Here is a 16,402-nt window from a genome sequence, read left to right as displayed (position 1 = left end):
ATGACAAAAAATGTACAATGACTTGTTTTTAATCCAACTTTGTAACACAATACAATGTGAAGAAATTCAAGGAGTCTGAATACTTTTTGCAAAGCATAATAATGGCGCAGGCTGCCGTTTTACAGGCTCATAAGCAACTGTGCGCTTAACTCTATTTCTTGAACTGCATTGTTGGTTAAGGGCTTGTAAGTAAGCATTTCACGGTAAGGTCTTTAGCTGTTGTATTCGGCGCATGTGACAAATACAATTTCATTTGATATGATTGTGGACCCCTACCTGCAGTGTTCTGCCCCACCAGCAGGTGGGGTAGCTGAGACTGATTGGATTGTAGTGCTGTCAGCACAGGTCCTCACGAGCCACAGTACAGGGTGTGTGTGGGTGACTGTTGGCTGTCATACATAGGGCCACGTATCAAGAGGAGGGGAGAGGAGAGAAAAAAAAGCTGTGAAAGAAGGAGAAAAACCGAACGTTATGCTGCTGTAGACATGGACCTACGCTCAGAGCTCCTCAAGTCCATTTGGTATGGTTTCACAGCCTTGGATCTAGAGAAGAGTGGGAAAGTGTCAAAGTCTCAACTTAAGGTAAGTACCTGGTTACATTAGGTAAAGGTAGATTTTATGAGGTTTTTTTGGACTAATGCTTTGGGGCTCTTTCTTCTATCCAGGCACGCTTGCTGTCTAATGTCCGACCTCAGGAACATCATATTAATCTTCTCTTCTTAAGGTAGCTGGAGTCAGCCAACAATATATAAAGTGAACTGGATCCACAAAAATATACATTTGTTGACATTGGATGATGAGCAGAACAGGTCCTGACCCAGCAAGCACATAACGTTCTGGGAACCATATGTTTACCTTCCCACAACTTTCTGGGAATGGTGCAGGATAGTTGCTTGGCTTTAGAACATTCTTAACACATTTAAGGAACTTGACAAAAAAGCGTTATTTTCTTGTTATTTCATTAATTTAACAGAACGTTTCCTAAAATGGTCACATTTAATTTAAATTTAGTTGATGTTCACGGAACATTCTCCAACTGGTTTGACATTGGAAATATTCTCAAATAGTTCAGAGAGTGTTAGGAAACATTGTTCTTCTGTGCGAATTTCAGTGCTTCAGCATAGCGTTTCCTACATCTTTCCTCATGGTTCTATTTAAAGTCATGTTCTCACATTGTTATATACTATATTTAGTGCCTTCAGAAAGTATTCAGAAATATTGACTTTTTCTACATTTTGTTATATTACAGCCTTATTCTAAAATATCTATTTTTTTACCTCATCAATCTACACATAATACGCCATAATGACAAAGCAAGTATTTTTTGCTAATGTGGATATATAACCCCCCCCCCCCTGGAAATGTCATATTTACACAAGTATTCAGACCCTTTATGCAGTACTTTGTTGATGCACCTTTGGCAGCGATTACAACATTGAATCTTCTTGGGTATGACAGCTAGAAGCTTGGCACACCTGTATTTGGGGAGTTTCTTCTATTCTTCTCTGCAGATCCTCTCAAGCTCTGTCAGGTTGGAGGGGAGGGGGAGTGTCGCTGCACAGCTATTTTCAGATCTCTCCAGAGATGTTCGATCGGGTTAAAGTCCGGGCTCTGGCTGGGTCACTCAAGGACATTCAGATAGTAGTCCGGAAGCCTGTGTTGTCTTGGCTCTGTGCTTAGGGTTGTTGTCCTGTTGGAAAGTGAACCTTCACCCCAGTCTGAGGTCCTGAGCACTCTGGAGCAGGTTTTCATCAAGGATCTCTCTGTACTTTGCTCCATTCATCTTTCCCTCGATCCTGACTAGTCACCCAATCCCTGCAGCTGAAAAACATCCCCACAGCATGATGCTGTCACCACCATGCTTCACTGTAGGGAAGGTGCCAGGTTTCCTCCAGACGTGACACTTGGCATTCAGGCCAAAAAGGTCAATCTTAATTTATCAGACCAGAGAATCTTGTTTCTCATGGTCTGAGAGTCCTTTAGGTGCCTTTTGGCTAACTCCAAGCGGGCTGTCACGTGCCTTCTACTGGGGAGTGGCTTTCTTCTGGCCACTACCATAAAGGCCTGATTGGTGGAGATGGTTGTCCTTCTGGCAGGTTCTCCAATCTCCACAGAGGAACTCTAGAGCTCTGTCAAAGTGACCATAAGTTCTTGGTCACCTCCCTGACCAAGGCCCTTCTACCTCGATTGATCAGTTTGGCTGGGCGGACAGCTCTAGGAAGAGTCTTGGTGGCTCCAAACTTCTTCCATTTAAGAATGATGGAGGCCACTGTGTTCTTGGGGACCTTCAATGCTGCAGAAATGTTTTGGTACCCTTCTCCAGATCTGTGCCTCGACATAATCCTGTCTCGGAGCTCTACAGACAATTCCTTCGACCTCATGGCTTGGTTTTTGCTCTTACATGCACTGTCAACTGTAGGACCTTATATAGACAGGTGTGTGCCTTTCTAAATCATATCCAGTCAATTGAATTTACCACAGGCGGACTCATATCAATGTGTAGAAACATCTCAAGGATGATCAATGGAAACCAGGAAACCTACATTTTGAGTCTCACAGCAAAGGGTCTGAATACTTATGTAAATAAGGTATTTCTGTTTTTATTTGTAATTCTTTATATCTAAAAACCCGTTTTCGTTTTGTCATTATGGGGTATTGTGTGTAGATTGATGATAGAAAAAAAACATTTAATCAACTTAAGAATAAGGCTGTAACGTAACAAATGTGGAAAAGGTCAAGGGGTCTGAATAATTTCCGAAGGCACTGTATATGAAAGTATGTGAACACCCATTAAAATAGGTTGATTCTGCTGTTTCAGCCACAACCATTTTTGACAGGTGTATAAAATTGAGAACACAGGCAGTAGAATGGCCTTACTGAAGAGCTCAGTTACTTTCAAAATGGCACCGTCATAGGATGCAACCTTTCCAACAAGTCAGTTCATCAAATTCCTGCCGTGGTCAACTGTATGTGCTGTTATTGTGAATTGGAAACATCTAGGCTCAACCACGAAGTGGTAGGCTACACAAGCTCACAGAACGGGACTGTCGAGTGCTGAAGTGGGTAAAAATCGTCAGTCCTCAGTTGCAACACTCACTACCGAGTTCCAAAGTGCCTCTGGAAGCAATGTCAACACAAGAACTGTTCGTCAGGAGCATCATGAAATGGGTTCCCATGGCCGAGTAGCCTCACACAACTAAAATCACTATGAGCAATGCCAAGCGTCAGCTGGTGTGATGTAAAGCTCAGCGCCATTTGAGCAGTGGAAATGCGTTCTCTGGAGTGATGAATCACGCTTCACCATCTGGTAGTCCTATGGACGAATTTGGGTTTGGCGGATGCCAGAAAAACACTACCCGTCTGAATGCATAGTGCCAACTGTAAAGTTTGGTGGAGGAGTAATAATTGTCTTTTTCATGGTTCGGGCTAGGCCACTTAGTTCCAGTGAAGGAAAATCTTAACGCTACAGCATACAATGACATTCTAGACGATAATGTGCTTCCAACTTTGTGGCACCAGCTTGGAGAAGGCCCTTTCCTGTTTCAGCATGACAATGCCCCTGTGCAGTGGCAGTTCTAGCTTGTATGACTCCAAGGGCGAACCCCCCCAACAACAAAAAAAGCACAATTCTGCATTAACTGTAATTTATATTAAGATTTGGAACAACACAAATAATTCATCAGAACATTTAAAACCATATAAAAATATATGCAAAAATAAGTAACAAAAATAAGTAACAAAGACAAATGGAAACAAATTTGTGTTGATTTGGCACTCGAGCATCAATACATTACCCATCCCCCAACACTGTCAACCAAAAGTCAAGACTAAACCAATTCACCCTGCTGGTGCGCATACTGGTTTTATATTATTCTTAATGATTTCACACAAACCAGAAAAAAATGCAACAATATGTCTGTGAAACTATATGTTCACAGTATTATAAATTAATTGTGGTTTATTTGGTAGCATTTCGTAGTGTGACTGATTTTACTAATTGCATTAGTACTGTATAAAGTTAGAGGTGTGCTATTTGATAGATTCCCACGCTCCCTCTACCTCGGACTTCCAGTGGGGAGACCTGAGGTCAACCTACCCCCGCCCCCCGCCCCGTCTCGTACTTCTGAGTGGATGACCTTCCCAGGCCTGCCTAGCTCACAAACTAGAATCAGGGTGCTCACTCCGACAAGGTTATTGACCAACAGTCCCACACGGTGACAAGATATCATTGACGTGACATGCAAATGAGCGATAGAAAACCGATCACGCAAATTCATATTTTTTTTGTTTGTGAAGCCCCAGGCAAGATGCCGTCCCGGGCGGCTGCCCATGTCGCCTATACCTAAATCCGCCACTGCCCCCATGCACAAAGCGAGGTCCATGTAGAAATGGTTTGTCGAGATCGGAGTGGAAGAACTTGACTGGCCTTTATCGAGTACTGTCCTCAACCCCATCAAACACCTTTTGAGATGAATTGGAACGCCAACTGCGAGCCAGGTCTAATCGCCCAACATCCGTGCCCGACCTCACAAATGCTCTTGTGGCTGAATGGAAGCAAGTCCCCGCAGAAATGTTCCAACATCTAGTGGAAAGCCTTCCCTGAAGAGTGGAGGCTGTTATAGCAGTAAAGAGGTGGTTTGAGATGTTCGACAAGCAGGTGTCCACATACTTTTGGTAATGTACTGTAGATGGCTGACTCAGTGATGAAGATGTTTCCTATGGGGAGCAAAACAGTAATGATAGTGAGAGTGAACAATGTGTGCTTGTGTTTTAGAGGCAATGCGAGTGTGGAGCTGACAAGTAACAGTTTGCTCTCAGTGTTTCTATGAATAAGAGCCCTTATCACCAAGTTGTACCCAGACTGGTCCATGATGTCACCACATACAGTGCAATTGGTACTGTGGCACTGAACATGACCAAAGAGGTGGTGAATGGAATAGAATGTGTCACACATTGTCTTCAATACTATGGTCATGTACATCTTCAGTGCTTATTGTTATTGACAAAGTAGTGCTGTAGAAAGTTGGATATATAATCATTACATTACCCTCCATCTATCCTCCATCTATCCATTCGGCCCTACGTTCAGCCAAGTGCTACTGTCTTTAACTACTAGAACCTCGTGACAAAGCCTATCCCGTCATACTGGTGGTGGGGCAGGCTCTAGTCTATAGTATTGTCCAGACCAGAACCATGCAGTTAGGTTTATCGAGGCTAAGTACTCTGGTCTGGAGTATGGCCCAGTCAGTCCAGAGACCAGGGAGTCATATACCCTTTTAAAAATCGACTTAGCCAAACTGAGCTGAGCTGTATCATGTTGGCTACAGTACACCGACCATCCACCATAGGTGATGGAACCGTGCTGGAAAAATGAAAAAAAAAAGAGCCAGCCAGCACAGTATGGTTCAGGTTGGAATGATATTGTGAAAGAATAATAGAGGCTTAGAAGACAGCAGGCCGCAAAGGTCACATACTCTTGGTTTCGTAGTGAAAAGAGGAGGGAGGGAGAAGGAGAGGAAGACAGGATGTGATGTTTCAAAAGATGTGGGCTGGATGCACTGACTCTAACCCTCCTTCCCTCTCAAAAAAAAGGATTGTCTCAAATTCTATTTCAATAATCCTCCAGTTATTTATTGATGCTCTCTTGAAAAACTATAAACTTCACAGGAATAGCATTGTATTTTCTCTGAGGTCTAAATGGCAGTTGAAACATTGTTGCGCGTGTGAGAACCACTCTTGAATGACATTTTTATGGGTAAATCATAGATATTGTAGCAACCCTAACCCAACACTTAGCGATCTTGTCAAAGGGTTCAGATCTCGTTGTAACGGCTAAGGTGTTGGCTTGCCAGTCGCGGGACCAGGGTTTGAGTTCTGGTCGGGGCTACCCCCCAAATTCCCTAGAATATGTAAACTAACTTTTTTAGAAGACTAAAATACTTTCATGATTCAGCTTTGATGTTTCAGTTCCTTCATAAACCGGCAAAGTATTTCTCTTTTTACTGTACGCCACATCTGTCTGACAGAGACAAGTCACAGTTTTTAAAAGGATCTACCAAAGATTTAAACTTGATATGTAACTTATTTTCAATATACATTTGGCTGTATCTCATCTACAGTGCCGTGAAACTCTTTTTGATACTGAATGTTATCAGATCTTCAACCAAAACCTAATATTAGATAAAGGGAACCTGAGTTTACAAATAACAAAAAAAAGGATACTTATTTAATTATCAAAGTTACGCAACACCCAATTTCCCAGTGTTTAAAAGTAATTGCCCCCTGACACTCAATAACGGGTTGTGCCACCTTTAGCTGCAATGACTGCAACCAAATGCTTCCTGTACAGTGAGGGAGAAAACTATTTGATCCCCTGCTGATTTTGTACATTTGCCCACTGACAAAGAAATGATCAGTCTATAATTTTAATGGTAGGTTTATTTGAACAGTGAGAGACAGAATAACAACAAAAAAAATCCAGAAAAACACATCAAAACTGTTATAAAATTATTTGCATTTTAATAAGGGAAATAAGTATTTGACCCCTCTGCAAAACATGACTTAGTGCTTGGTGGCAAAACCCAGACGTTTCTTGTAGTTGGCCACCAGGTTTGCACACATCTCAGAAGGGATGTTTGTCCCACTCCTCTTTGCAGATCTTCTCCCAAGTCATTAAGGTTTCGAGGCTGACGTTTGGCAACTCGAACCTTCAGCTCCCTCCACAGATTTTCTATGGGTTTAAGGTCTGGAGACTGGCTAGGCCACTCCAGGACCTTAATGTGCTTCTTCTTGAGTCACTCCTTTGTTGCCTTGGCCGTGTGTTTTGGGTCATTGTCATGCTGGAATACCCATCCACGACCCATTATCAATGCCCTGGCTAAGGGAACGAGGTTCTCACCCAAGATTTGACGGTACATGGCCCCGTCCATCGTCCCTTTGATGCGGTGAAGTTGTCCTGTCCCCGTAGCAGAAAAACACCCCCAAAGCATAATGTTTCCACCTCCATGTTTGACTGTGGGGACGCTGTTCCTCCTCCTCCTCCAAGCATTCCTCCTCCTCCAAACACGGCGAGTTGAGATGATGCCAAAGAGCTCAATTTTGGTCTCATCTGACCACAACACTTTCACCCAGTTGTCCTCTGAATCATTCAGATGTTCATTGGCAAACTTCAGACGGGCATGTTTATGTGCTTTCGTGAGTAGGGAGACCTTGCGGGCGCTGCAGGATTTCAGTCTTTCACGGCGTAGTGTGTTACTAATTGTTTTCTTAGTGACTATGGTCCCAGCTGTCTTGAAATCATTGACAAGATCCTCCCGTGTAGTTCTGGGCTGATTCCTCACCGTTCTCATTATCATTGCAACTCCATGAGGTAAGATCTTGTATGGAGCCCCAGGCCGTGTGAGATTGACAGTTATTTTGTGTTTCTTCCATTTGCGAATAATCGCACCAACTGTTGTCACCTTCTCACCAAGCTGCTTGGCGATGGTCTTGTAGCCCATTCCAGCCTTCTGTAGGTCTACAATCTTGTCCCTGACATCCCTGGAGAGCTCTTTGGTCTTGGCCATGGTGGAGAGTTTGGAATCTGATTGATTGATTGCTTCTGTGGCCAGGTGTCTTTTATACAGGTAACAAACTGAGATTAGGAGCACTCCCTTTGCGTGTGCTCCTAATCTCAGCTCGTTACCTATATAAAAGACACTTGTGAGCCAGAAATCTTTCTGATTGAGAGGGGGTCAAATACTTATTTCCATCATTAAAATGCAAATTAATTTAACATTTTTGATATGCGTTTTTCGGATTTTTTGTTGTTTTATTCTGTCTCTCACTTTTCAAATAAACCTACCATTAAAATTATAGACTGATAATTTCTTTGTCAGTGGGCAAACGTACAAGATCAGTAGGGGATCAAATACTTTTTTCCCTCACTGTAGTTGATCAGTTTCTCACATCGCTGTGGAGGAATTGTTGCCCACTCTTGTATGCAGAACTGCTTTAACTCAGCAACATCTGTGGGTTTTCAAGCGAGAACTGCTCGTTTCAAGACCTGCCACAATATCTCAATCGTGATTAGGTCTGGACTTTGACTATGCCATTCTAAAACGTCACATTTTTTGATTTTTAACCATTTTCATGTAGACTTGATTGTGTGTTTTGGATCATTGTCTTGCTGTATGACCCAGCTGTGCTTCCACTTCAGCTCACAGACGGATGGCCTGACATTCCCCAAACCATCACACTACAGTACCACCGCCATGCTTGACGATTGGTATGAAGTTCTTACTGTGGAATGCAGTGTTTGGTTTTTGCCAGACATAGTGGGACCCATCTCATCCAAAAGGTTGACCAAAAAGCACCTGGATGATCATCAAGACTCTTGATCAGATCAGTCAAAAGTGTAACTTTTATGCCTGCCGAAAACCAAACACTGCATTCCACAATGAGAACCTTTAACCGACAGTCAAGCATGGTGGTGGTAGTACAATGGTGATGCTTTGCTGCCTCAGGACCTGGACAACTTGCCTTAATAGAAGGAACCATGAATGTGTGTGTGTGTGTGTGTGTGTGTGTGTGTGTGTGTGTGTGCTAAGGTGCGGAGAATCAGTGCAAGTGGTCAGTCCAGTCCAATTATTTAGCAGTCTGATGGCTTGTAGATACCCACAGGCACAGAGACAGTTTCTATCAGACCTCATGCTCCGATACTGTTTGCCCGACGACAAGGGAGTGAACGGCCCTCACAACCCTATTGTTTGTGTGTTCTAGGTCCTATCACATAACTTGTGTACGGTTCTGTCCATCCCTCACGACCCGGTGGCTCTGGAAGAACATTTCAGAGATGATGACGATGGACCGGTCTCCAGCCAGGGGTACATGCCTTACCTCAACAAATACATACTGGACAAGGTAAAGTCATGTACACAAACACACCCAAGTCACCTTACATTTTCTGCCTCAGTCGTTCCTTTTATTTTGTTTGTGTGCCCAGATGCCACCACTAGGTTTATCCAGAAGGAAAAGAGCGCAAAAAAAATGCTAGGTACATTTTCCTTACTCAGTGCTGTTTTATTATGCCTCACAGGTTGAAGAGGGCTGTTTTGTGAAAGAACAGGTTGATGAACTGTGCTGGACTCTCACTGCTAAGAAGAACTACAAACCGGCGAAGGACAATAAGAACGTGTTGCCAGGGAAAGATGCCTTTCATCTCTGGAGTCTGTTTAACTTTCTGTCAGAGGATAAATACCCTCTCGTTATGGTTCCTGATGAGGTGAGTTATGTATACAAAGCAAGCTGGGTTCTGTAGCGTAATTATACAACAAATTCACCTAGAATACAGTGGATGGATGCTAATACATTTAGTCACTTAAAAAGGGAAAAGGTCCATCACTAACTTTCAAAACCGCTGTAACCAAATCCAAACACTCATTCTAATTGTAGTATTTAATTGTAGGGGCAGCAGGTAGCCTAGCGGTTAAGCTCGTTGGACCAATAACCGGAAGGTCTCTGGTTCAAATCGCAGACTAACGTTCGGGGGAAAAATCTGTCTGTGCCCTTGAGCAAGGCACTTAACCATAATTTATCCTGTAAGTCACTCTGGATAAGAGCGTCTGCTAAATTCCTTAAATGTAAAAATGTAGTATTTATCTGCCAAACCTCTATACAGCCTGCTCTCATAGACTAGACGTAACATAGTAAATGTAAATCAGTATGATATGTTACATTTGGTAAGGTTACTTAAGGCAAAAACAAAAGTAGGGAGGTTGGGCGTGCGTGTAACGCGAACATCTAGCAACCCAAAGTTTGAATTCGTATCTCATTATGGACAACTTTAGCAACTTTTCAACTACTTATTACTTTTGAGCTACTTTGCAACTACTTAGCATGTTAGCTAACCCTTCCCCTAACCTTAACCCTTTTAGCTAACCCTTCCTCCAACCCTTTAACCTAACTCCTAAACTTAACCCCTAACCCCTAGTCTCGCTAATGTTAGCCAGATTACTAATGTTAGCCACCTAGCCATCCAGCTAGAATTTGTAACATATTATATGTTTTGGAAATTCGTAACATATAATACGAATTGCAATTTGTAACAATTTACGTAATGGGTGATGGATATCGACAAATGAATACATAACATACAAAACGTAACATACAGTATCATACTAAATAGTGTCAGAATTACATATAGAATAATACAAAATGCTCTGAGAGAGGGTTGCTAAATATAGCAAACCCGTGAGGAATGTTTTTCTTGCTACTGATTGCTGTGTGTCTTTCAATACCTAAATATGGGCTTGTATGTCACTTGTAGCATGGCTTTTGGTTTCAGCCTGTTTTTCACAACCGGTGTTGGCAGTATGATTGTGATAAGCCACAGATTTCAGAGCAGGGCACTACAGTGCCTCAGAGTAACAACCAGCAGTCGGGGTGGTTTCACTGAAAACAAAAGCATAGGTTACATTATCATCCAAATATTATCTTGAGTTGTGACGGACTATTAAGATAAACAAGATCGAGATTGAGACTTCTTTGTGTTTTGTTTGAATTATTCAGGTGGAATACCTCCTGAAGAAGATTTGCATGGCCATGAGTGTTGAGCTCAACTGTGTGGAGCTGGAAGACTTCATCTCCCAGGATGCAGTGCGACAGAATGGTTTCACTGTCTGGTCCTTCCTGGAGATGATGAACACTGGGAAGATAACCAGAGGCATGGGCCAGGAAATCACCAGCATGGCCATAGAGGAGGTCTACAGGGAGATAGTTGCTGATGTCCTCAAAGAGGTAGGGTACTTAAAAACAACAGAACAACAATACAGCATCTCTATACTGCCTACCTGCCTGTGACCTCCAATTCTGTTTCAGTGACGTGTGTTGATTGTGTCAGTTCTGTGTGGGTTGACTCTGTTGCCTACAGGGGTACCTGTGGAAAAAGAGTCAGCTGAGGAGGAACTGGAAGGAGCGCTGGTTCACCCTGAGGCCGATTACCCTGGATTACTACACCAGTGAGGACCGCAAGGAGCGCCAGGGAAGCATTGCTCTGGATGGGAACTGCTGTGTGGAGGTAGGCTGGGTTTGAGGTGGGGTGGGACCTGGGGTGGGGCAGTGGGGACAGGCACAGCAGAGATGGGCCTGCTCTTTTTTGAGAATGGGTGACAGATAGGAATAACTTATTCAATCAGAGCTACAGGGTAAACACATCCCTCACTCATATGCTTAATTTGAAATAGCTACAAATATAAATTAATTTACGATGAATGTACAACAAATATATATACATTGTGCTAATGTGTCACAATGAGTACTTCTCCTGTTGATCAGGTGCTGCCAGACCGGGATGGGAAGAGGTGTATGTTCTGTCTGAAAACTCTGTCCAAGACCTACGAGATGAGTGCCTCGGACACCAAGCAGAGACAGGAATGGACTGCAGGTACCACGATCAATAATTTGTTAATTGAGCATTTACATGTTGTTGACACAATTATTTAGGGATATGATGAATTACCAAGCTTATAACATCTATCATACTTATGACAAAAGTAGTGAAGGCAACGATTCCCCCTGCCCTATATGTTGGGTTGATTACTGGGTTGATTATTCAAAGTCAAGCAGTAAGCATATACTGAGTACTGACATCCTGTCCCTCCCTTCACCCCCAGCCATTCAGACAGCCATCCGTCTACACACTGAAGGGAAAACCTCTCTCCACAAGGACCTGAAGCTGAAGAGGAGGGAGCAGAGGGAGCAGCGGGAGAAGAGGCGGCTGGCCAAGGAGGAGGAGCAGCAACGTTTTCAGGCTCTGCAGGAGGAGAAGGAGCGTAAGCTGGCCGAGCTGGAGCTCCTAAAGGAGGCGCAGAGGCAGGCCCAAGTCCTCCTGGAGCAGGACGAGATGAGACGGCGCCAGCATCATGAGGAGATGCAACAGGCCCTGGAGGTGCAGCTCCGCGAGGCAAAGGAGGTGAAGACTGGGAGGGGCAGGGGTGTAGGAAGTGTACGGGGGAGGAGAGGGTGGAGGGAAGAGAGGAGTGTGGTTGCTTGGAGGAGAAAGGTGGAGGAGTGCTGATGAATGGAGAAGAGTGACGACTGCACAATGTTTACCTGTGTCGCGCAGGAGAAGGGTGGAGGTTGATTCAGACTGGAGGAGTGGGTGTTTAGATGTTCCATGCTGATGTGGGTCTCCTCTTCCAGTCGCGGGCCACCATGCAGGCAGAGATGGTTCTGAAGGAGGAGGAGGCGGAGCGGCAGAGGAAGAGGATCAAGGAGCTGGAGGAGATGCAGACAAGTCTGGAGGAGGCTCTACAGCAGGAGATCAAAGCTCGGCAGGACGAAGAGGTCTTTCGATACGCACAGACTGGGTAAAGGGATACACACACACACACACACACACACACACACACACACGCAGGTAGGCAGTTACCCACGCACGCACGCAACACACTCTCGCATACACACACACACAGGCTGAGGGCAGGGTGCTGGACACACTCAGACATTGTTTCGCTCACACTGACTCACAAACCTAGTACCCTCACTACTTTGCTTACAAGACACAGGCTCATTTTAGGGCTTGCTGTCATCGTGTGAGAAGGCACCAAGTTGGCACGTAAAAGCTGCATGTCTTTTTACAGAGCACAGTACACAGCAGAGAGACAGATGGTGTTAAGAGAAGCCGATTGCTGTTGAAGAGAGGCTGTTGCATTAGTTAGGTTCCTGAGGAAGTTGAGTTTAACAGAGGAAGTTGTCTAGCTACGATCTGTGGGATCTGTTGACACTGATAGGGTGTTCATGGTGTGTCTGTCACAATCTTACATGTAAGAATAAGCAGTGTGCTTTGATGCATTTATTCACCGACTGCTCGATGGGAAACATACAGATCCTAACCTGTTCTATTTAACTTTGTGACTGGAAATACCAAGCGCCAAGCTCTCTGCTTGTCTCAAAGATCCAAAACACTCACAGACAAGGCAACTATAGCATACAAATATGAAGTAATACGACATTAAAGGCTCATATATGCTTTTTAAAAAAAGTACATAACATTGTACAGTATATAATGAAAAGTAATGGAGATAAGCAACAGCGTTAGGGGGCGCCTGTGTTTTACTGGACACTTTTTGAGAGATGATTGCGAGGTCAAGAGTTTGCATGTGTCACGTTTCTAAAAACATTAAATGTGTCTCCTCCAACTTCTTACCACACAATGCCATATCTACTGTATGTCTTCCAGTTAAAGATTTTCTATTTGTCCTATACGTTTATTGTACAGTTTGCTGTCTGAGGAGGAGGACAAGATGAAGGCCCTGATGGCGCTGCAAGAGGAGCAGGAGGAGTACATCCTGAAGACCCAGAGGGAGAAGCAGGAGCTAAGGCAAGAGATGGAGAACAAGTCCCGCGCTCTTGAGGAGGCCCAAAGGCAGCTGGAAGAGGTTAGGGCCAACCGCTACAGGGTCGACCAGGACGTTGTGGTAAGTGCAGAGATACACTATATAATATAAATACCTGTGCATAATGTTATAGTTATATAGCGATGAGTCAACACACCGTTAATGGTACTTCAAAACAGCCCTGGCTATTTGGGTATCACATCCCAATGGGCACAGACGTCAGTTCAACGTCTAGTTTCGATTTACATTTGGTTGAGTTGTCAACTATGGTGAATTTAACATGAAATTAAAAATATTCACCATGTCATTGGCTTTAGGTTAAAAATTGTGAGAAAAAAATACGAAATGCCCTGGTCGATCCAATTAGTTTTCCACATTGATTCAACGTGGTCACAGATTTTCTGGGTTAAAATTAGGTGGAAACAACGTTGATTCAAGTTTTTGCCAAGTGGGATGTGAGCAGGGATGGGATTGCGGGAGATAGTGAGAGAATTAAGTAAGTTTTACTGTGTTTGCGGGGGTGTTTTTAATCTGTCTTGTGTTCTTATAGGCTGCCCAGAGGAAGCTTCGCCAGGCCAGCACCAATGTCAAACACTGGAATGTTCAGATGAACCGACTGATGCGTCCTATTGGACCAGGAGGTAGGCTATGTCACACCACACCAGTGTCTTCATTGACTGTAAAAAACATACACAGAAAGCTTAGGTTTGATATATTATCATGTTTGAGGCGCAGAAAAAGCAAGGAGGAGTAGTCACGATCTGCAACATAAACACTGGTCGTGTCCCAAATTTTGACCGGTCAAAAATACTGCACTATAAATGGAATCGGGTGCCATTTGGGACCTGCCAAGTGCCTGCTGCTAAGTGCTCAGCCATGATTTATGCAATCAGGTCACTAGAATAAGCCTACGTTTCCTTGTGGTTTGGGTGGCTTTTAACTATGCACAAAGAGCATGTAGTGGATAAGACCTACAGTAGTAGGTGTATAGTATGCTAAAGGTCCCTCTTTCTCACGGTGGTAGCAGCTGGGGTTTGTCAAGATCATTTTAGAAGACGTCTTCCTCAAACATAGTGTAGACAAGACGCGTTCGTGCAGTTCTATTTAATTGATCTTAATCATATTTTGAACTGAAACCCTCTGGCTCTACTCATTCCACCCTTACCAGGTGACATGCCACCACTCCCCCTGCATGGCAGACACAGAATCACATGGATCTGTCTCCTATCTTTGCCAAAGTTAGACAGCTTCAAGTTAGACCAATTACATTTCAGGGGGTGACTGATATTTTAGCTGCAGACAACCCTGGTTTTCTTTGATGACATTGTTCCTTCAGTGCCATATATGTTAAAATAAATGTTTGTTGTTCTGTCTCCTGATCTCCCTCCCATGGTTCTAGAGAAGAGACCATCAGGAGGGGGCTCTTTCTCCAGCTTCCAGATCCCATCCCAGAGAGATCCAGGTCTGCGTCTGAGACAGAGATCTGAGGAGCCAGACGAGGAAAGCAAGGAAAACGTGGACAACAGCAGCAGTGCAGGGTCGGGGTGTGAAGGAGAGAGAGTAGAGAGGCGTCTCTCTCAGGCCTCTAACGGAGACATGGACATTCCCTGAGGATCATATGGTGCTTCTCGTCAAAGCCTAACTCATCAACTGTTTATTTTGTTTGTGTTTTTTCTAATGGAAAAGCAAGGTGGAGAACCTTTTAGTATGAAATCATATTTGTAGGTTAACTTCCTGTCAATTGCTGGGTAGGATAAAGGGAAAGTAAACACACTGTTCAAATGTTCTCCCACAAACATTTTTGTAATTGTATTAACTTTTTAGTAGTTTGTATTATTCTCTCACCTTATCTCACAGTATGTTATAACAGATCTCCATGTTTTAATGAAGAATGAAAGAACCATAATGCACCACTATGTATTTTGTAGATATATATTTACTAAGTAGTTTGTAACCTCGTCCCCAGGCTCAATTGAGCTGGCTGGCGGACCAGATTAAATGGTTTGGAATCTAGTTTTTGCTCGCCTCTTTGTGTGTCTCCATTAAAGGTATTATCAAACGATAACGGGTTGGGCTCGATATGCAAACAGAGAGGACTGATTTGTAGAGGGAAACTAATGCAAACTGCTTCTGTGGTCTCTATTTCCTGTTTCCGTTGTAAGTCAACAGAGATCAAGGCTCTTTCTGGGGTGCCTGCCTTACCTACATATTATGCAACGTTGACGTGGCAGTTTCTCAATGTTTGTGTCTAATTCTTGCTTTTTATTTGAGTGCATCCATTGCATTATTTACACTGAGTGTAGAAATATTAGGAACACCTTCCTAATATTCAGTTGCACTCCCTTTTGCCCTCAACAGCCTCAATTCGTCGGGGCATGGACTCTACAAGGTGTCGAAAGTGTTCCACAGGGATGCTGCCCCATGTTGACTCCAATGCTTTCCACAGTTATGTCAAGTTGACTGGATGTCCTTCGGGTGGTGGACAATTCTTGATACACACAGGAAACTGTTGAGCATGAAAGACCCAGCAGCTTTGCAGTTCTTGACACAAACCGGCGTGCCTGGCTCCTAGTACCATACCCGGTTTAAAAGGCACTTAAATATTTTGTCTTGCCCATTCACCCTCTGAATGACAGATATACGCAATCCATGTCTCAACTATCTCAAGGCTTAAAAATCCTTCTTAGTGAGCGTTTCTCCTTTGCCAATTTTATCCATCCACCTGACCGGTGTGGCATATCAAGAAGCTGATTAAACAGCATGATCATTACACTGGTGCACCTTGTGCTGGGTACAATAAAAGGACACTTTAAAATGTGCAGGTTTTGAGGGAGCATGCAATTGGCATGCTGACTGTTGGAATGTCCACCAGAGCTGTTGCCAGAGAATTTAATGTTAATTTCTCTACCATTAGCTGCCTTCAATGTTATTTTAGAGAATTTGGCAGGAAGTCCAACCCGCCTCAAAACTGCAGACCATGTGTAACAAAAGCAAGCCTATGCCCACCCATGGCTGCACCACTGCCCA

The 16,402-nt window shown here is 43.7% G+C and overlaps 1 protein-coding gene across 1 annotated transcript; it reads left to right on the top strand.

The window, feature by feature from the left end:
* Window positions 1-364: 364 nt before the first annotated feature.
* Window positions 365-15,388, top strand: LOC110491920 (differentially expressed in FDCP 6 homolog). The gene is made up of 11 exons (XM_021565773.3): window positions 365-581; window positions 8,760-8,900; window positions 9,076-9,261; window positions 10,548-10,775; window positions 10,909-11,055; window positions 11,313-11,421; window positions 11,651-11,949; window positions 12,180-12,346; window positions 13,258-13,456; window positions 13,926-14,016; window positions 14,775-15,388. The coding sequence occupies exons 1-11, from the start codon at window positions 486-488 to the stop codon at window positions 14,984-14,986; spliced, it is 1,875 nt and encodes a 624-aa protein (XP_021421448.1). The 5' UTR covers window positions 365-485; the 3' UTR covers window positions 14,987-15,388.
* Window positions 15,389-16,402: the final 1,014 nt, after the last annotated feature.

The sequence above is a fragment of the Oncorhynchus mykiss genome, chromosome 16 (genome assembly GCF_057628025.1).
Source record: "Oncorhynchus mykiss isolate SJ-2025 chromosome 16, ASM5762802v1, whole genome shotgun sequence".
Taxonomy (NCBI): domain Eukaryota; kingdom Metazoa; phylum Chordata; class Actinopteri; order Salmoniformes; family Salmonidae; genus Oncorhynchus; species Oncorhynchus mykiss.
This window is presented reverse-complemented; position numbering and strand designations above follow the sequence as displayed.